This window comes from Crotalus tigris, unplaced genomic scaffold (genome assembly GCF_016545835.1).
Source record: "Crotalus tigris isolate CLP2741 ecotype Arizona unplaced genomic scaffold, ASM1654583v1 scf7180000024426.592134, whole genome shotgun sequence".
Taxonomy (NCBI): domain Eukaryota; kingdom Metazoa; phylum Chordata; class Lepidosauria; order Squamata; family Viperidae; genus Crotalus; species Crotalus tigris.
Window position 1 is genome coordinate 264906 of NW_024100593.1, and position 21632 is coordinate 286537.

Sequence of the window (21632 nt, forward strand, 5' to 3'; positions counted from 1 at the left end):
GGTGGACTTCAACTCCCAGCATTCCCTAGCTAAGAAAGCTGCCTAGGGAATGCTGGGAGTTGAAGTCCACGCCGCTGTGGCCGACTCCTCCCGGATCCCGCGCTCGCTCGCTCGCGCTCTCTCTGCCACGCCCCCGCCTCCGGGAGAGGGGCGTGGCCCCGGCCAGGAGGAAGGCGGAGTCTGCTCTCGATAGGGCGGCCTCCAGCCAATGGCGAGGGGGTTCCGTCTCCCGGGCGGCCAATCGGGACGCGGCGGGGACGAGCGGGAACTCGGCGCGCGGGCGACGGCAGGGCGCCGCGATGGGCGACCGGGAGCTGCGGCGTGAGTGGATGGAGCCGGGGGTGGGGGGGGGTGGGGAAGACTACAGATCCCATCCTCCGCGGCTGACCCCTCCCGATCCCTCGCTTCTCCCGCCCTGACCGCGAGGCCCATCCTCCGCGGAGGATGGGAGCTGGAGTCCGGGGGCGGCCGGAGGATTGCTGGGGGGGCGGGGGAGAGAGAGCCGGGGACGGAGCGTTGCAAAACAGCGCCCTCTTTTGGCCCGCGTCAGGGAGCCCCCTCCTCCGGCTCCTGCGGGGGAGGGGGCTTCCGAGGGGGGGTTCCCCAGAGGTACTCTAGTCGGGCTCTTGCAGTTGGTTTCCTCCCCCCCCTTTCCGGGATCGCCTTCGAGGGGGGAGCTGTTGCAGGGATCAAAGGGACGAGTGGGGAAGGGGTTGGACTGGGGGGGGGCAATCCTGGGACACCTTTCAGGTCGTGGAGGGGGGGCTCTTGTGGCAGCCCCCCCCCCCAGCCTTTCTTGCCTACCTCCCAGGGGGTTGGGTGGCCAGGAGGTCCGCCCGTGCTTGGATCTAAGTGTGTCCCAGATCAGAACATACAGAGTACATGGATCACAGTAACATAGAACATCATCAGAGTTGGGAGGGACCTTGGAGGTCTTCTAGTCCAACCCCCGGCTCAAGCCAGAGACCCTATAGACCAGCCATGCTGGCTGAGGAATTCTGGGAGTTGAAGTCCACCAGTCATAAAAGAGCCAAGGTTGCCTACCCCTGGTCTAGACCAGGGGTAGTCTTTCAACTTACAGCCATAATTGAGCCCAAAATTTATGTGGCTAAGCGGGACACTTGTTAAGTCAGTTTTGCCCCGTTTTACAACCTTTCTTGCCCTGGTTGTTAAGTGGATCTGGCTTCCCCATTGACGTTGCTGGTCAGGAAGTCACAAAATGAACCTGGGATGCTGCAACCGTCATAAATATGAGTCAGTGGCCAAGCCTGTGGATTCTGGTCACGTGACTGTGGTAACGCTGCAACGGTCATAAGTGTGGAAAATGGTCCTAAGTCACTTTTTTTCAGCGCCGTTGTAACTCCAAACGGTCACTAAACAAGGGCTTGTTAAGTCGAACACTTCCTGCATTAAAAGCCTGACAATGTCGCTTATCGCACCGGACCTGAAAATGACTGACTTTAGCATGCAGACAAGGGCTGGGTTACAGCCACGAATCAGTGAACATTTCTGAAAAGTACTGCAGTGAGGTTATCTCACATTCGGGATCCCTCAGTGCAAATTGATGAGGGTTAAAAGAAGAGCCATACTAGATCAGGCCAATAAAGGGATGCTCCTAGGTATTTATTTAATTGCTATCCTATCTACATTATTTTTTACAGATGTTTCATGACCCAACTAGGAAACATTATCCGTGCTAGAAGGGAGGGGGCTTTGGGCTCTGACCTCTGGTTGGTTTGAGTTCAAACACAAGGCTAAAAAGTGGGAGATGGTGAGTTCTAGTCCCTCCTTAGCCATGGAAGCTGGCTAAGAAGAAGTGAGGTGGCTTGGGCTGAGAGAGAGGGACTGGCCCAGAGTCATCAAGCTGGCTTTCATGACTAAGGCGGGACTAGAACTCCCAGTCTCCTGGTGATTGGCCCAAAGGCACCCAGCCAGCTTTCATGGCTAAGGCGGGACTAGAACTCACCGTCTCCTGGTGATTGGCCCAAAGTCACCCAGCTGTCTTTCATGCCTAAGGCAAGACTAGAACTCACCATCTCCTGGTGATTGGCCTAAAGTCATCCAGCTGTCTTCCATAGTTGAGATTAGAACTCACCGTCTCCTGGTGATTGTCCCAACGTCACCCAGTCAGCTTTCATGACTAAGGCAGAACTAGAACTCACCGTCTCCTGGTGATTGGCCCAAAATCACCCAATTGGCTTTCATGCCTAAAGCAAGACTAGAACTCACCATCTCCTAGTGACTGACCAAAGTCACCCAGCAGGCTTTCATGATGAAAGCATGACTAGAACTCACTGTTTCCTGGTGATTGGCCCGAAATCACCCAACAGGCTTTTACGACTAAGGCAGGACTAGAACTCAGCATCTCCTGGTCACCCAGTCAGCTTTTGTGCCTAAGGCAGGACTTGAACTCGGGGTCTACTGCTTTTTCGCCTGGGACCTTAACCACTAGACCAGTGATGGCGAACCTTTTAGAGACCTAGTGCCCAAACTGCAACCCAAATCTCACTTATGCATTGCCGGAGGGCGGTGTGGCCCATTGGCTGGGTGTGCCCCATTGTGTGGGTGTGTCTGCGGTGGTAACGGCAGACTGGGTGGGATTAAAAAGTTCAATCAATCAATTCCAAGTTTACGAAATCTTTTTTTTTTTCCTGCAAGAAGTTGAAATTGGCTGATTGATTGAACCTTTTTTTTTGCACACGGCTGTGGAGGCCTAAAGCGAAAAGGTTTTATAAAACCCAGCTGAAGGCCTAGGACTGGGGCGACGGCGCGCGTGCCCACAGAGAGGGCTCTGAGTGCCACCTCTGGCACCCATGCCATAGGTTCGCCACCACTGTACTACCAGTGTTTCCTAAACTTGACAATTTTAAGGCATGTGGACTTCAACTCCCAGAATTCCACAGCCAGCAATGCTGGCTGTGGAATTCTGGGAGTTGAAGTCCACATGCCTTAAAATTGTCAAGTTTGGGAAACACTACACTAGACCAAACCGGCTCTCAGCCATGTGGAGGGTCCATCTTTTAAACCCTGTGCTGAGATTCATGCCGCTTCTTTTCGCCTCCTTCAGAGATCCGGAAGAGCAAGGAGAAAGCCCAGCGGAAGGGGGACCACAAGGAAGAAGCCGCTCTCTGCAACCGGCTGGGAGAGGTCTTGGCCCGTCACGGTGAGCGTCACGAGGGTTGGGACCGTCAGCTCAAGCCTCTTCAGAGGAGACCCATAGCGGTCCCGTCAGACGGCATCGCCGGTACAGGAGGAAACGTGGGGATAGAGAACTCAGTGAATCTCTGAGGTTGAGGGCCCAAAGGAGACGTGTACCTGGTAGTCCTCGGCTTACAACCACAGCTGAGTTAGTAACATGGTCTGCCTCCCCCCTTGTCTTTGCTGGTCAGAAAGCTGCAAAAGGGAATCCCGGCCACTCATAAATACAAGTCAGTGGCCGAGCGTCCGAATTTTGATCACGTGACCTTGGGGATGCTGCAACGGTCGTAAGTGTGAAAAACGGTCACGTGGTCTTTCCCCCCTCTGCTCCCAGTTCAGTGCATGAGCCCTCTAGGGTCGTAAGTCCTCGGCTTACGACCACAGCTGAGCCCACCGTTTCTGTTGTTAACGTGAGAATTGGTGAAGTGAGTTTTGCCCCTTTTTACGACACTTCTGGCCACCGTTGTTAAGTGAAACACTGCAGTTGTTCAGTTTGTAACCTGGCTGTTAAGTGAATCTGGCTTCTTTCATTGACTTGGCTGGTCAGAAGGTCGCAAAAGGGGACCACCTGACTCCCCTCCCCCCCCCGGGACACGGTGACCATCATAAATGTGAACTGGTTGCCAAGCATCTGAATTTTGATCACGTGACCGTGGGGATGCTTGAAAGGTCGTAACTGTGAAAAACAGTCCTAAGTCACTTCTGTGCCATAACTTTGAACGGTCCCTAAAATCTCGCCCAGCCGCAGAATTCAGGTGAGGCTCTGCAGAAGGCCATTCATCCCCTCCATTGCGGAGACCCTATAACTCAGTGGTTCTCAACCTGTTTAATGCCATGTCCCAACTGGTTGTAAGTCGAGGACTACCCAACCGGTCGTAAGTCGAGGACTTTCCCTGCCTGGGAGCGCTGAGCATGCGTGGTGCCGCCCCCTGTGCCGGCCGAGGCGTAGCTGGCAAGCGGCAGAGACGGCGCAGGGCGACCACCGGCTGGGCCACCAGCTGGCCCAGCCCAAGGGAGGTAAGGCACCCGCCGGGCCCCACGCGTGCCAGCAACCCTCCCTGCGCCCGCCGGCCTCCCACCTCCCACCCCTGGCCCTCTTTTGCTTACATTTTTAGTAGTTGCTCAGCAGGGAGGGGTGGAAGCTTCCAGACAGCTCGCCTTCGCTGCAGACAACTTGCAGCACCATTTGCAGAATGGGACTTTTGGGGGGCTCAGCAGGGCAGAGACAGCCTGGACAATTCCTATTGGCTTTGGAAAGCCAATAGAATTAAGACTCTATTCAAGAAAGTCTCTTCTATTGGCTTTCAAAAGCCAAGAGAATAAAAGGGAGTAGCACAGCTAAGGAAAAGGGGGGAAAAAATGGCAGACTGCGTTGTTTGGCGACCCCCGTGAAATGGCCGTTCGGCCCCAAATGGGGTCCCCACCCACAGGTGGAGAACCGCTGCTATAACCGTTTCACACAAAGGGCTGTTCGGTCTCCTCTTGAAAAGCTCCCGGGATGGAGCCCCCCACAGCACCCTCATACATTTCCCAGAGTTTCTCCCTCCGCCGCCTGACGGTCACTGCTGCCCCTTCCACCCCGCAGGACGCTTTCGGGAGGCTCTGGACGAGCACAGGCTGGAACTGCAACTCCTGGAGAATGGCGAGGACCTCATCGGCTGTGCAGTCGCCCACCGGAAAATCGGGGAGTGCTTGGCTGAGCTGGAGAGCTATGAAGCTGCCCTCAAGGTAGGAAGGCCGGGAGACTTTGTCTGAAATGGTCTGGGCCAGGGATTGGCAACTTTGGCTCTTTTATGACTGCTGGACTTCAACTCCCAGAATTCCTGAGCCAGCATGGGGGAACTATGGCCCGCTCATGACTCGTGGACTTCAACTCCCAGAATTCCTGAGCCAGCCTGGCTCAGCTTGGAAACCTCTCCCTTTCCCCTCAGCATGGCTGGCTCAGGAATTCTGGGAGTTGAAGTCCATGAGTCATAAAAGAGCCCAGGTTGCCTAAGTCCTGTTCTAAGCGGTGAGCCTCCTAGACCAGGGATAGGCAACCTTGGCTGTTTTATGACTTGCGGACTTCAACTCCCAGAATTCCTCAGCCAGCCTGGCTCAGCTTGGAAGCCTCTCCCTTTCCCCTCAGCATGGCTGGCTCAGGAATTCAGGGAGTTGAAGTCCATGAGTCATAAAAGAGCCCAGGTTGCCTACTGCTGCCCTAAGACTTCCTTGGCCACCTGAGTCCAGACGCCTCCAGCCTTAGGGCCCTGCTTTCCACGGAAAGCGGGGGGGGGGCTGGGCAGTGAGGTAGCCATGCATGAAGAGATATGGGCGGGGGGGGGGAGAATCAGTCATTTGCCCTAGGACAGGGGTAGGCAACCTTGGCTCTTTTATGGCTCGTGGGCTCCCAGCCTGAGCCAGCATGGGGGAACTATGGCCCCCTCATGACTCGTGGACTTCAACTCCCAGAATTCCTGAGCCAGCCTGGCTCAGCTTGGAAAGCTTTCCCCTCAGCATGGCTGGCTCAGGAATTCTGGGAGTTGAAGTCCACCAGTCATAAAAGAGCCCAGGTTGCCTACACCTGCTATAGGGTTTCCTGTCTGAGCAGGGGATTGGACTAGATGACCTCCAAGATCCCTTCTAACTTTATTATTATTATTATTATTATTATTATTATTATTATTATTATTATTATTATTATGGATCATCACACAGTCAGCCAGATTTTCAGACTCGATTTGGCATTTTTGTTTACCTATCGAGTCCTCAACAAGGATTTGGGATAGGCAGATGTGGATGTTTGATGTTATTACAGATATTGTTGCAGGATGGAAGCAGTTCCTAGTAAGGCTGTCTTTTGCAATTGACTAATGGCGAATTTGTCAATGCCGATGATGGTGTTCAAGTGGTGCTCCAGTTGTTTTGGGATTGCACCCAAGGCACCTATTACTATTACTTCAGTCTTTCCCTGGAGGATTAAATGGAGCATGCCGTATTTTTCTGGGTGTCGCATCACATGTCCGAAATATTCTAATTTCTGTTTTTTAATTGTTTTGATGATTTCCCTTGGCTTTCCCAGGCGGCTTATCCCTTCCTTATTTCTGATTTTGTCAACCCAGCTTCTACGTAACAGCCGCCTGTAAATCCACATTTCAAATGCTTCTAGTTTCTTCAGGTGGCCTTCTGTCAGAGACCGACTCTCTACTCCATAGAGCAGGATAGCCCACAAACACAGGACCACAATTTATGTGTTCGCTGAAAACCATCCTTTGTGGTTTTTGACAAAGACACACCCTTTGGATTGGCCATCATGGGGCTCCATAACGGTCGCAACTCATGGACTGCCCGTACTTAACGGTCAGCCCAGTGAACGGGGATTTGAGGTGGTTGCGTTGTGCTGAATGCAGCCTCCGTCTCTCTCTTCCCCAGCATCAGCGCCGCCACCTGGAACTGGCCAGCTCCGTCTCCAACGGGGTGGAGGAGCAGAGGGCGTGGGCCACCATTGGCCGCACCTACATGTTCATGGCCGAGAGTGACCCGCTGGGGGAAGCCCTGCAGGAGGCTGAGAAAGCCTTCATGAAGAGCCTGGCTGTTCTGGAGGAGAAGCTGGAAGGTACCAGGGACGGAGAGAGGTGGGAGGCAGGGCAGGGCCCCCCAGGATCCCAGGGGTTGGTAACCCCTCCTGCTGAAGGTGGGACAAGGTCTTTGGGGGGCTTAAGAACTTGCATCTTCCTTATGGGAGGCTTCCCAAGTTCGGGGTGGAAGCCGGCTGGCCTACACGAACGAGGTTAAATACAGCAGTATTTAGGTACTCAATTGCTTCAAAACTCTTCAAATTTGATACTCGGTGCATTTTGACATTAAAGTGTCCTGGTATTTGTTTTGTACTTGACACACTGCACCATGCTCAATAGTAGTAACTGTGAGAGGGACTTTGGAGTCCTAGTAGACAATCACCTAAATATGAGCCAGCAGTGTGCTGCAGCTGCCAAAAAGGCCAACACAATGCTAGGCTGCATTAACAGAGGGATAGAATCAAGATCACGTGAAGTATTAATACCACTCTACATTGCCTTGGTTGTGTTTATATGGTTCCTGGTCGTGTGTAGCTTTTAATTGTTAATTAGGATGTTGATGGCTGGCTATTAAGTCATCAACTGTTGTTTCCTTGTGGCCCTGTGCCCTGGGCTCCTAAGTACCCGATAGGCCGATGGTAAATCAGCACTCTACAACTAAAAACTACACACAGCCAGGAGCCATATAAATGCAATGTGTAGTAGAACAGCGCAGTGTACACATTCTGGAGAGAGGGAGAGGAAGAGCGGTTGCAGGACTTGGGTTTGGCTAGTCTAAAGAAAAGAAGACATGGGGGAGACATGATAGCAGTGTTCCAGTATCTGAGGGGCTGCCACAAAGAAGAGGAGGGGGTCAAGCTATTCTCCAAAGCACCAGAGGGCAGGACGAGAAACAATGGTTGGAAACTGATCAAAGAGAGAAGCAACCTGGAATTAAGGGGAAACTTATAATAATAATAATGATAAAGTTGGAAGGGACCTTGGAGGTCATCTAGTCCAACCCCCTGCTCAGGCAGGAAACCCTGTACCATTTTGGACAAATGGCTGTCCAGTTTCTTCTTAAACACTTCCAGTTTGGAGCATTTACCGCTTCTGGAGGCAGGTGGTTCCCCTGGTTAATTGTTCTAACTGTCAGGAAGTTTCTCCTTAGTTCTAGGTTGCTTCTCTCCTTGACTAGTTTCCATCTGTTGCTTCTTGTCCTGCCTTCAGGCGCTTTGGAGAAAAGCTTGACTCCCTCTTCTTTGGGGCAGCCCCTGAGATATTGGAAGGCTTCTATCATTTCCCTTCCTGACAGGGAGGACAATTAATCAGTGGAACAGTTTGCCACCAGACGTTGTGGGTGCTCCATCACTGGAGATTTTCAAGAAGAGACTAGACAGTCACTTGTCTGAGATGGTATAGGTTCTCCTGCTTGAGCAGGGGCTGGACTAGAAGACCTTCAAGACCCCTTCTAGCTTCTCTCCTCTCCTCTCCTCTCCTCTCCTCTTCTATTCCATTCCATTCCATTCCACATTTTCTGTTCTGTTCTACTCTATTCTAGTCTAGTCTAGTCTAGTCTAGTCTAGTCTATATTCTATATTCTATATCCTATCCTATCCTATTCCCTGAGGATGGGCTCAAGCAGGACCCCGAAAGCTTGGAAGAGGCAAACTCAAACTCAGATCGGATCCCGCAAGCTCTCTTCTCCTTGCAGGTCAGGTACCGCAGAGGGAGGTGAGCGAGATGAGGGCACGGCTCTACCTGAACCTTGGCTTGATCTATGACAGCATGAGAAACCCAGCCCTGCGCACCTCCTACATCAAGAAGAGCATCTACATTTCAGAGTAAGGGGGGCCCCGGGGGTTTCTCTTGAGGGGCTACGCCACGCCTCTCTCCCCCCTGCTCCACCTGGGGCTGAATCTGCACTCTGTTGAAGGGGAGCAGGGAGCTTCGAGATGCCCCTGTGGTTTGGGGAGGCCTCAGGGCAGCTCTCTGCTGGGGGTTGGACTAGAGGACCTCCAGGGTCCCTTCCAGCTCTCTTACAGGTAGTCCTGGACTTAGGACCACAACTGAGCCCAAAATTTATGTTGCTTAGCAAGACATTTGCTAAAGTGAGTCTTGCCCCCTTTACAGCCACGGTCGTTAAGCGAATCACTGCAATTATTAAGTGAGTAACACCGTTGTAAGAAGTTAGTAACACGGTTGTCAGAAGTTTGCAAAAGGGGATCACGTGACCCCGGACATAAATATGAGTCAGTTGTCAAGCGTTCTGAATACAAATCACGTGACCATGGGAGGGGGATGCTGCAACGGTCGTAAGTGTGAAAAAAAGGATCATAAGTCACTTTTTCCGGTGCCGTCATAACTTGGGGCGGTCACTAAACGAACTTGGAAGTTGAGAACTACCCATATTAGTGTCTGTATCTCCTAATGGCTCCTCTCCAATTCCTTAATTGGTTATTTTCTTTTAAGTATGTTTTATTAATTTTTTAACATAATCACCTTAATATTCGGTAAACAGTGCATTGTCTGGGTTCACATTTAACAAATGTTCACTAACAATTAAATTCTATAATCTATAATCCACACAATAACTTTATTGATTTCCTCTTTTCTCTATAGTGTTCTCTTTTACCAACCTTAAGTTAATACAATTGTTTTAATAGAGGATAATTAAATATAAACATTTTCTAATATTTCTACAAATAATAATCACATCCATATAATATTGCTTTTCTGTCTAGTCATTCTGGTTGTCTCATATCCTGCTTACAGTTCTTGTTTACATTTGTTTTCCCCACAATGTTCTAAACATTTTTAAAGGTTAGGATCTTCTCAGAATTAATTACATTTAATATATTTAAATCTTGTTTTTCTCATGCAAACCAACCCAATACTTTTACCTTTCTTTTTTTAAAAAAAATATTTTATTGGATTTATATAAATGAGGAAAGAATAGGAACAATATAGGTATGGGGAGGAAAGGGGATGGGAAATTTGGGATGGAAAAAGGATAGGTACAATAATCTCATGCTTTAACAAACAAGCTACCGTCCGGATCAAAATGGTGAATAAACATAATTTATATCAGCCAATTTAAAATAAGATTAACTATAACCATATTACTAATGATTAATAAACAAAATTCATCTATGTAAATAAACGTAGTTAATAAAATATCAACTAATCATAATTGTCAACATTAACAGTTGAAAATCACTAAAAATAAAGATGTTATCAACCTAGATCAGTGGTTCTCAACCTGTGGGTCGGGACCCCCATTTGGGGTCGAACGACCATTTCAACGGGGGTCACCAAACAATGCAGTCCGCCATTTTTTTCCCCCTTTTCCTTAGCTGTGCTACTCCCTTTTATTCTATTGGCTTTTGAAAGCCAATAGAATAGACTCTCTTGAATAGAGTCTAATTCTATTGGTTTTCCAAAGCCAATAGGAATTGTCCAGGTTGTCTCTGCCCTGCTGAGCCCGCCAAAAGTCCCATTCTCCAAACGGTGCTGCACCAGTTGAGTAGTCCTCGACTTACGACCCGTTGGGGGTCGCGGCATTAAAAAGGTTGAGAACCACTGACCTAGACAAAAGAGAAAGATGAAGGATAAGAATAAGAACAAGAATAAAATAAAAAGATAGTATGCTACTTAAAATCCCTAACACACATTTATTTCCAAAATGTATTTATTTTCTTTCATTTATATTTCACACAGTTCTGAACTGCCCATCTTCCCCAGAGAGAGACTCTGAAGCATATCAAAACAGAAACCAGCGTAGATAGATAATAAAAGGTTAGGGTGAAAATTTTAACTCCAATGCTTGAACTCTGGAGGAGAAGCTCCTTGCGGGCAGCTGGAGAGATTCCAGGACTCCTCGACCCATCAGGCAGGGCGTTGGCAGGGCACCCACGGTCTCTTCCCCCCTCCCAGGCAGGCCCACCTGTCGGAAGACCTCTTCCGAGCCTACTTCAACCTGGGCAACATCCACCTGCGGGAGAAGGAGCACTCAAAAGCCATGCGCTGCCTGGAGCGCGCCCGGGAATGCGCCTGCAAGATGAAGGAGAAATGCATGGAGAGCGAGTGCTATGCCAGCATCGCCCAGGTGAGAGACGACACCTTGAGAGGGGGGCTCACCTGCACCCCACGGATTCCAAGGGGCTCTGTCTCCTTGCTCTGCACAAGCGGGGCTGAACCTTAGAGCAGGTGTGTCCAAGCTTGGTCCCTTTAAGACTTGTGGACTTCAACTCCCAGAATTCCCCAGACAGCGCTGGTGTTGCTGAATAATATTGTTGTTGTTGTTGTTGATCATCGCACAGTCAGCCAGATATTCAGACTGGATTTGGATTATTATTATTATTATTAATAATAATAATAATAATAATAATACACCATTGGCATTGACAAATTCGCTATTAGTCAATTGCAAAAGGCGGCCTTACTAGGAACTGCTTCCATCCTGCAACGATATCTGTAATACCATCAAACATCCACATCTGCCTATCCCAGGTCCTGGGTAAGGACTCGATAGGTAGACAAAATGCCAAATCCAGTCTGAACATCTGGCTGACTGCGATGATGCATAATAGTAATAATAATAAAAGTTGGAAGGGGTCTTGGAGGTCATCTAGTCCAACCCCCAGCTCAGGCAGGAAACCCTGTACCATTTCAGACAAATGGCTGTCCAGGCTCTTCTTAAAAACTTCCAGTGTTGGAGCATTCACCGCTTCTGGAGGCAGGTGGTTCCACTAGTTAATTGTTCTCACAGTCAGGAAATTTCTCCTTAGTTCTAGGTTGCTTCTCTCCTTGATCAGTTTCCATCCGTTGCTTCTTGTCCTGCCTCCAGGCGCTTTGGAGAATAGCTTGACTCCTCCTCTTCTTTGGGGCAGCCCCTGAGATACTGAAACGCTACTATCATGTCCCCCCTCGTCCTTCTTTTCCTTAAACTAGACATACCCAATTCCAGCAGCCGTTCCTTGTACGTTTTAGCCTCTAGTCCCCTGAGTGAGGACAAGAAGCAACGGATGGAAACTGATCAAGGAGAGAAGCAACCTAGAACTAAGGAGAAACTTCCTGACAGTGAGGACAATTAACCAGTGGAACCACCTGCCTCCAGAAGCGGTGAATGCTCCAACACTGGAAGTTTTAAGAAGAGACTGGACAGCCATTTGTCTGAAATGGTATAGAGTCTCCTGCCTGAGCAGGGGGTTGGACTAGAAGACCTCTAAGGTCCCTTCCAACTTTGTTATTCTGTTAATTAACCAGTGGCACGGCTTCCCACCAGAAGTGGGTGCTCTCATCCCTGGAGAGTTTCAAGAAGAGATTGGAGAGCGATTGGACAGGGATGGTATAAGGTCTCCAATCTTGGGAGGGGATTGGACTAGATGACCTCTGAGGCCCCTTCCAGCCCTAGCGTTCCGTGTCCTTTTGAGTACAAGGGCAGCCCTATCCCGAGTGGTGCTCCCGGCCTGCCCGGGCATGGAGGAAGGGGCATTCTCTGACCTTCGCCCTCGGTCACCCGCAGGTCCTGTTGGGCCTGGGGGATTTTGTGGGCGGTAGGCGCTCCCTGAAGAAGGCCTACCGCCTGGGCTCCTGGCAGCCCCAGCAGCGGGACAGCGTTGGCCGCAACCTCCGATACGGTGAGTGCCGGTGGGTCTGGCCGCGGGCTCTGGGGTCAGAGGGTGCCCTGCGCCACCCTGGTGTGACTCTCCCTGTCCGGCAGCCACGAAGGTGAGTCGCTTGCAAGGAGCCCTGGAGGAGGCCGAGGCCGCGGGCAACCTGGAGGCAGCGCTGGGACTCTACGAGCAACTGGGTGACCTGTTCTGCAAGATGGGCGAGTATCGGCGGGCTTTGGAGGCCTATGAGAAGCAGGTAGGGGCCAGGGGGTTCCGGGGGCAAGGCCGTGGAGCAGGGGTGGGCAACCTGGGCTCTTTTATGACTGGTGGACTTCAACTCCCAGAATTCCTGAGCCAGCCATGCTGAGGGGAAAGGGAGAGGTTTCCAAGCTGAGCCATGCTGGCTCAGGAATTCTGGGAGTTGAAGTCCACCAGTCATGAAGGGGCCATAGTTCTCCCATGCTGGCTGAGGAATTCTGGGAGTTGAAGTCCACCAGTCATAAAAGAGCCAAGGTTGCCTACCCCTGGTCTAGGAGGTTCACTCTTTAGAACAGGAGGACGTAGGACAGGGGTAGGCAACCCTGGCTGTTTTATGACTGGTGGACTTCAACTCCCAGAATTCCTCAGCCAGCATGGGAGAACTATGGCCCTCTCATGACTGGTGGACTTCAACTCCCAGAATTCCTGAGCCAGCCACACTGAGGGGAAAGGGAGAGGTTTCCAAGCTGAGCCAGGCTTTCTCAGGAATTCTGGGAGTTGAAGTCCACTAGTCATAAAAGAGCCCAGGTTGCCTACCCCTGCCGTGGAGGAATCCGGGGGAAAGGGGAGAAAGAGGGGCCAGCCACCCCTGGCAAAATGGCCCCTTTAGGTCTCTCGCCCGGGCAGAGATGTGGGCACTCCATCACTGGAGGTTTTTAAGAGGAGACCGGACATTCACCTGTCTGAGACGGTGTAGGTTCTCCTGCTTGAGCAGGGGGCTGGACTAGAAGACCTCCAGGGTCCCTTCCAACTCTGTTATTCTGCAAGGGTCTCCTGCTTGAGCAGGGGATTGGACTAGACCAGGGGTTCTCAACCTTGGCAACTTTAAGACTTGTGGACTTCAACTCCCAGAATTCCTCAGCCAGCTTTGCTGGCTGAGGAATTCTGGGAATTGAAGTCCACAAGTCTTAAAGTTGCCAAGGTTGAGAACCCCTGGACTAGACACTAGAGCAGGGGTGTCAAACTCAATTTCATTGAGGGCCGCATCAGCATTGCAGTTGCCCTCAGGGGTGTGTGTGTGTGTGTGTGTGTGTGTGTGTGTGTGTGTGTGTGGCCAGGGTGGGTGTGGCCTACTGGGTGGGCGTGGCCAGCTCTACATCATTCGCGCCAAGGGGGCCTGTGGGGGCCTGGGCAGGAGTGGGACAGATCTGAGGGTCTCTGGCAGAAGGGGGTGGGACCAGGGCAAGCGCCAAGGCATGGCCCACTGGAGGAGCCTCACTTTTAGGCCATGTGGGGGGCTGGATGGTGGTGCGAGCTGCCCTGAGCCCTGGACAGCAGAGGTCAAATGCCCAGCCTGGCCCTTGAGCACCCAAGGCACCAAGCCCAGCCCCACTTGCCAAGGGGGCACCCAGCTGCACTTAACTCCTCCTCAAGGCTGCTGCTGCTGCTGTGCTTGCTCTCCTGAGCCAGGTTGCTCATGATGGGTGTGAGGGCAGAGTCAGAGGGAGGCTCATTCCCTCTCCATGGGAGGAGACCCGGCTTTGTATCCAAAGCTTCCTTAGCAATAGGATGGGAGACCCCCAGGATAGGCCAGGAGGAGGGGGCAAGGGGATGGTGAAAGGGCAGCAGGCAGGACTAAGGCAGGACTTCCCTCAGACCTCCCTCCCTCCCTCCCTCCCTCCCTCCCTCCCTCCCTCCCTCCTTCCTTCCTTCCTTCCTTCCTTCCTTCCTTCCTTCCTTCCTTCCTTCCTTCCTAAGTACAGAGTGGTGGGAAAATATTTGAGATGAGGGAGGCAGAAAAACAGGCAAGAAACGCAGCCAGGGCCAAGGCAGTGGGGGCTGCTCCCTCACTGTTTTCAGGATGGCTTCGTGGGCCACATGAAACCACTTTGCGGGCTGCATCCGGCCCCCGGGCCTTGTGTATAACATGTCTGGACTAGAGGACCTCCAAGTTCCCTTCCAACTCTGTTATTCTGCAAGGGTCTCCTTGAGCAGGGGGCTGGACTAGATGACCTCCAAGGTCCCTTCCAGCTCTTATTCTATTCTACTTTAACTCCTCTACATACACGGGTGGTCGTCCTCCGCTTACCATTTCTGTAATTTCTGTACAGGTGTAGTGGAAAAACCACGATACTTACATCAGAAGACAAGGCCACGAAGGGTTGGAGGAAACAGGGTTTATTTGCGCATTCGCATGACAAATTCTGAACCCTGAGTTACTCCCAGGGGGTCATTTTTATACAGCTTGCCGCCCACGCTTAACCTAATGGATGACTTCTTACCTGCCTTTAACACACTAAAAGAGAGAAGTTCATATCTTGAGACCACACACTAGAAAAGGAGAGGTTCACACAAATGACTATCTTGCCACACGGCCCTACACGGGTAATCTCTTACACCATCTGTGACTTTTAATTGACACTTCTTGTAAAATGTTTTCTTCATAGAATTGCACACAGGTTATCACATTTAGCCAGATCCTGATATTAGTTAAAACTTAATATTAATAGCTTACATCACATCACATCGGTTAATTAAAATATATTTCTTATGATATAATAATAATAATAATAATAATAGTAGTAGTAAAGTTGGAAGGGACCTTGGAGGTCATCTAGTCCAACCCCCTGCTCGGGCAGGAAACCCTACACCATTTCGGACAAATGGCTGTCCAGTCTCTTCTTAAAAACTTCCAGTGTTGGAGCATTTACTGCTTCTGGAGGCAAGCTGTTCCACTGATTAATTGTTCTCACTGTCATGAAGTTTCTCCTTAGTTCTAGGTTGCTTCTCTCCTTGATTAGTTTCCACCTGTTGCTTCTTGTCCTGCCTTCAGGTGCTTTGGAAAATAGCTTAATTCCCTCTTTATGGCAGCCCCTGAGATATTGGAATACTGCTATCATGTCCCCCCTTGTCCTTCTCTTCGTTAGATATTTCCCATCTATATTATTCCCCCCTCAGCACCTCTATATTACAGGTAGTCCTTGACTTATGAGGCTGGACTAGACCACCTCTAGGCTCCCTTCCTACTCTGACGTTCCGTTACAGATAGCCCTCGACTTGATATGAGCACAGCTGAGCCCAAAATCTCTGTGGCTAAGCCAGACATTTGCTAAGTTGAGTTTTTTCCCCCATTTTATGACTGTTTTTGCCACGGGTTGTTAAGCAAATCGCCGCAGCTGTTAAGTGAGGCTGGCTTCCCCATTGTCAGAAGGCCGCCAAAGGGGATCACCTGACCCTGGGAGACGGCCACTGTCATAAATACAAGTCGGTTGCCAGGTGTCTGAATTGTGACCACGTGACCTCGGGGAGGACGCTGCGATGGTCGGTCGTAAGTGTGAAAAACAGTCCTAAGTCACGTTTTTCAGTGCCGTTGTAACTTTGAGCGGTCACTGAACGAGTGGTTTTAAATGGATGACTGCCTGTAGTAAGTCGTGGCAGTCATTAAATGGGTCCTTCTGGGATTTTACGAGATCTTTTGTGCTGGCTAAGCAACTCTCCATGGTCATTAAGTGAGCACCCTGATCATGAAGTGATCCCTTTGTCCAAAGTTGCCCTTTATTTTTATTTTTTTTGCCTGTTTCCAGCAAAAACTGTGGTAAATTGCAGTAACAGCGAGGGGGGGGGGAAACACTACAATCTGCTGTAAATGCTGGCCATCATTATCATCATCATCATCATCATTATTATTATTAATTTCCTGGCCCCCTAAACTGTGTGGGCTGCTCTTTTTCAGCTCGGCCATGCCCAGGCCTTGGGGCGTCCAGAGCAGGAGTTGGCTGTGATTCACGTCTCTTTGGCGGCCACCTTCGGGGACCTCAAGGACCATGCCCAGGCGGTGGAGCATTACCAGGCAGAACTGGCCCTGCGGCGTGGGAACCCCATGGAGGTAATGGGGGACGAGAGGAGGAGGGATGCAGGGGTGTGTCTGTAGGATGTGCTCCCCCTTCCAGCCAATGCCCACAGCTGAGACAATAGGATCCTGGAGGGAGATGGTGAACTAAAACAGACGTCTCCAACCTTGCCAACTTTAAGACCTGCAGATGCTGGCTGGCTGGCTGGGGAACTCTGGGAGTTGAAGTCCACAACAGTGGCCAAGGTTGGAGACCCCTGGGGACTGCTTAAGGTTGTGCAGTGGTGAGTAGAGTAGAGTAGAGTAGAGTAGAATAGAAAATAGGAGATAGAATAGAATAAAATATAGAATATAGAATAGAATAGAATTCAGAATAGAACAGGACAGGACAGGACAGAATAATAGAATAGAATAGAATAGAATAGAATAGAATAGAATAGAATAGAATAGAATAGAATAGAATAGAATAGAAAAAGGAATAAAATAAAATAGAATAGAACAGAATAAAATACAGAATAGAATAGAATAGAATAGAATAGAAAAAGGAATAAAATAAAATAGAATAGAACAAAATAATAAAATACAGAATAGAATAGAACAGAATAGAATAGAATAGAAAAAGGAATAGAATAAAGTAGATAGAATAGAATAATAAAATACAGAATAGAATAAAATAGAAAAAAATAGAATAGAAAATAATAGAATAGAAAATAAAATATAGAATAGAATAGAATTAACTTTATTGTCACTTTAAATGTACACTAATCAGCACACATTAAAATGAAATTTCATTGGATACAGCTCTCAAAGGGTTACCACCTCCAATATACACTGCATAAACATGACAAAAGAATAAATAAATAAAATAAATTATACCTATACGTACACATATGTGGCCCAGAAAAACAACATAGTCCAGTTCGGATGTATACATATACATGAAAGAAAAACGAATCTTGCGAGCTTACCAGACAGAGGCCATAGGGAAAAAAGCAGTTACAGAATCTGGTAGTCCTGCTATAAATACTTCGAAACCTCCTCCCAAAGGGGAGCAACAGGAACAGACTGTGAAGTGGGTGTGTGGGGTCTCTCACAATGCTTCGAGAACCGTATTGCAGGCTAACTGCCCATTGCCAGGAGTTTGTTCCTGACCGGCGCAGGGTCCACTCAGCCTTCCATCCTTCCAAGGTCGGTAAAATGAGGACCCAGATTGTTGGGGGCAAATGTGCAAGTAATGCTGACATTGTAAACCGGCCAGAGAGTGCTGTAAAACACCAGGAAGTGGGACATAAGTCTAAGTCTGTGGTGGCGAACCTATGGCACGGGTGCCAGAGGAGGCACTCAGAGCCCTCTCTGTGGGCACGCACGCCGTCGCCCCAGTCCTAGGCCTTCAGCTGGGTTTTATAAAACCTTTTCGCTTTAGGCCTCAACCATCGTGTGCAAAAAAAAAAAGGTTCAATCAGTCAATTTCAACCTCGCGGGGAAAAAAAAGATCTTGCAAAGTTGGAATTGATTGATTAAACTTTTTAGTCCCACCCAGTCTGCCGTTACCATCGTAGCTACGCCCACTCAATGGGCCACACCCACCCAATGGGCCACGCCCACCCAATGAGCCACGCCCACCTGGCACCCAACGATACATAAGTGGGTTTTGGGTTACAGTTTGGGCATTCGGTCTCTAAAAGGTTCGCCATCACCGCTTTTAAGCTCGGTCTGTTCTGTCCACGCCAGGAGGGCAAAACATGGCTGAACATCACCCTGGCCAAGGATGAGGCTGGCGAGACCTACCAGGAATTGGAGACCTGTTTCCAAGCTGCTCTGCAATGTGCCCAAAAGGCCGGTGACCCCAAACTGGAGGTGAGCGGGGGTGGGGGGCTGCTTTGGGTTCGCGAAAGGAAGGTGGTGAAAACAGGAAAAGACCATGGTTGTCCCAAAGGGTTATTTTTTTCAAAAAGTAACTGGACTTTCTTGGGTTTTTTCCTTCAAAACATTTTGCTTCTCATTGCAAGAAAACGGGATTTCTCCTGACTCCTTCTATAAAAGGGTGGGGTCTCCCAACTTTAAAGACTCGTGAACTTAAATTTGGGGAGTTGAGGTCCACAAGTCTTAAAAGTTGCCAGGTTTGGAGAACGCAGCTCTATCGTTCGTCTTTGCTTGACCTGGAGCCAGATTGACAGCTGTGCCTCCAAATAAGCTGCGAACACCCAGCTCAACGATCCAAATAAAAGTCCAAGCTCATTTCGTTTCCGAAAATCTTACTGTTTCATGAATACACGGCATGGTAATGTCGAAGCAAAACTCACTCTGAGGTCCCCAGACACCAGTTCATAGAATTAAACAATACTCTCTCCGGCCCAAACCCCATTCTCTCATGTAGTCCGTGTAAACCGTTTCGCTTTTTTTATGGGAACCGTCTGCCTCTTCTCCGCACCTACTGAAGTGTCCTTGCAAGGGTTTCAGGCTCTCACAGTCTTCAGTGGAATCGTAGAGGTTTCGTTTCTTCTTCACCTTCACCATTTCTAAAGCAATGCCTCCCACACACCCATTTACTCTTAATGGCAAGTTGAAACGAAGAGGCACGTAGCTGCCAACGTTTCAGTCTTGACGTAAGCCGGATGATCACACCCCGATCGCTCTCTGTCAGCTTCAGATCCTGCAGCACCTCCAAGCTTCTCAGCAGAGATGGGGCTGCCCGCCGGCGGTCATAGCAGAGACGTCAGCCCGGCTGCAGGCCCTCCGCGCCTCCCAGGGCTGCCCCTCAGACGGGGAGAGCAGCGAGGAAGAGGAGCTGCAGAACAGCCAGGCCTGGGAGGCCAGCGACATGGAGCTCTCCGACAGCGGTGAGCATTATGAGTGGCGCGGGAGAAGAGGGCAAGTGGGTTCTTCTGGCCCGGGACAAGCAGGTAGTCCTCAACGACCATAACGGAGCCCAAAATTTCCGTTGCTAAGCGAGACAGTTATTAAGTGAGTTTTGCCTTGTATTACAGTCTTTCTTGCTGCAGTTCTTAACTGAACCACTGCAGTTGTTAAGTTAGTAATACGGTTGTTAATCTGGCTTCTCCCGTTGACTTTGCTGGTCAAACGGTCGCAAAAGGGGATCACTGCAACCGTCATAAATGTGAGCCCATGCCTCTGAATTTTGATCACGTGACCCTGGGGATGCAGCAACGGTCGTAAGTGTGAAAAACAAGTCATTTTTTTTTCAATGCCGTGGTAGCTTTGAACGGTCGCTAACTGAACTGTCGAGGACCACCTGTACGGAGTCCAGTTTTTAGGTCCTGCCCTTCTTGGTGGAGGAGAGGGGTGGGAGCTGGTTGAAGGCCGGGCTGCAATTTTCCTGACTTGTCAAACTGTCACTTAACCTTTGTGAGTTCCTGCTGAAGAAGGAAAGCAGGGATGAGGATGCCACCTGGATTCAGGTGAGGCCCCGGCTCTCCTTGGTTGGTCCAAAGGCAGTCAGGACCAGCCTGTGCCAGGGAAATACTTCTCCCTCTGGAATGGCAGCTTTCTAGTCCTGGGGGTGTTCCTGGAGTCGGTCCCGGACTGAGGAAGCCAGGAAGACGCTTTCACACAACAGTGCTGGGCCAACTGCCCCTGGAAATGCCAAGATGGGGGGAGGGCAGCAAACGAACCTTGTTTTCCTCCCCGTGGCATCGACCGCTTCAATCCTTTCCTGGGTTTGCCTGGAAATCAGCCCCAGAGTGCAGCTGCTAACGGGGAACAGGATGACGTTAGAAGGGAGACGTACAAGAGGGAGACACGGACACTGTGTGGAGCGAAATTTGCACGGGTTGCAGAGGGTCTCTGCCCTTGGAACCCTCTGGGGGGGGCCAGGCAACGGGTCCAGAGGGACTTTGGAGCCCCTGGTGCTTCCTCTGACACACATACACATCCTGCTTCTCTTCCAGATGAAGAAGAAGACATGGAAGGCTACAGCAAAACAGTCCCTGGACGGCGGAGGGTCAGCAAGGTCAGCCCAGAAGCTTTGACTAGGCGTAGGGGTGGGTGTCAGGCACGAAAGACCCCCCATGTGAAGGCTCAATTAAACTGATTTATCCCTCAACGGGCTATGCGCAGGAATTTTTAGCAGTGCCTGCTCAGAGAGAGGTCAGAGCCAAAGGAATCTGAGGGAGGTTGGCCTGGTTTCGCTTGCGGCTACGTAGGGATTCTTGGCTGGCGCCTCGTTTGACTCTGCCCCACGTTCTGCCATCCCTTTGCCTACATTGAGGCGCTCCTTTGACCCCTTGGTTTTGGGCTGGTGTGGCGGGTGGCTGCTGATCATCCCACGGAAGGGATCCACGTCGGTGCTCTTTTCCTCAGTGGAACCAGCGGAACGACAAGGGCGAGACTCTTTTGCACCGCGCCTGCATCGAAGGGAATCTGCGCCAAGTCCAGTTTTTTCTGGAGAAGGTAAGTCCTGGGGCAGGGGTGGGCAAGGAATATTCCCAAGGGGCTGTCATGGAAGGCCAAAACAAGAGGCTGAAGTTAACTCTGCCGTCAGCACCCAGCTTATTTAGATTTTATTTTCGAATTTCCAGTTGACCTCACGCAGGCCGGACGGGAGCAGCCAGAAGGCTGCAGGTGACCCCGGGGTTATAAAATGCCAGTCTTGGGCTTGCAGAGAAGAAGATGGCCGAGGGATGGGAGGGGAATGTTGTGCTTGAAGGCAGGTGAGGGGGGGCTGTTTCCCTTCTGATGCACCCCATTCTCGGGTCCAGTTCAAGCCCACATCTTTTGTCTCTACCCTTGCGGAAGGGGGGACACATTGTGGCAGCCTGAAGGAACACCTTGTCTTTCCCCTAAGCCAGAGGCAGGCAATCTTGGCTCTTTTACGACTCGTGGACTTCAACTCCCAGAATTCCTGAGTCAGCATGGCTGGCTGAGGAATTCTGGGAATTGAAGTCCACAAGTCGTAAAAGAGCCAAGGTGGCCTACCCCTGCCCTAGACCAGGGGTGAGGAACTTTGGCTCTTTTATGATTGGTGGACTTCAGCTCCCAGAATTCCTCAGCCAGCCTCCAGTTTGTTTATTAGATTTAAGACAGGAGTCTTCAAACTTGGCCCTTTTATGACTCGTGGACTTCAACTCCCAGAATTCCTCAGCCAGCATGAGGGAACTATGGCCCCTTCATGACTGGTAGACTTCAACTCCCAGAATTCCACAGCCAGCATGGCTCAGCTTGGAAACCTCTCCCTGTCCCCTCAGCATGGCTGGCTCAGGAATTCTGGGAGTT

The 21632-nt window shown here is 50.3% G+C and overlaps 1 protein-coding gene across 5 annotated transcripts in view; it reads left to right on the forward strand.

Moving 5' to 3' along the window:
- The first annotated feature begins 216 nt into the window (after positions 1-216).
- Positions 217-21632, forward strand: part of TONSL (tonsoku like, DNA repair protein) — a 37186-nt gene continuing 15770 nt past the window's right edge. For 2 of the 5 annotated variants that reach the window (XR_005555092.1, XM_039330190.1), the window contains exons 1-13: positions 217-321; positions 3068-3163; positions 4784-4926; positions 6610-6793; positions 8449-8578; positions 10671-10842; positions 12262-12376; positions 12460-12608; positions 16284-16436; positions 18132-18257; positions 19045-19240; positions 20309-20370; positions 20721-20810. Coding sequence is in view for 4 of the 5 variants with exons in the window: in XM_039330190.1 (XP_039186124.1) it covers positions 300-321; positions 3068-3163; positions 4784-4926; positions 6610-6793; positions 8449-8578; positions 10671-10842; positions 12262-12376; positions 12460-12608; positions 16284-16436; positions 18132-18257; positions 19045-19240; positions 20309-20370; positions 20721-20810 (1638 nt within the window). In the remaining variant the exon portion in view is untranslated. Of the gene's footprint in view, positions 322-3067; positions 3164-4783; positions 4927-6609; positions 6794-8448; positions 8579-10670; positions 10843-12261; positions 12377-12459; positions 12609-16283; positions 16437-18131; positions 18258-19044; positions 19241-20308; positions 20371-20720; positions 20811-21632 lie in introns of those variants that run through there. The other 3 variants (XM_039330191.1, XM_039330193.1, XM_039330192.1) reach the window with 3 other exon arrangements.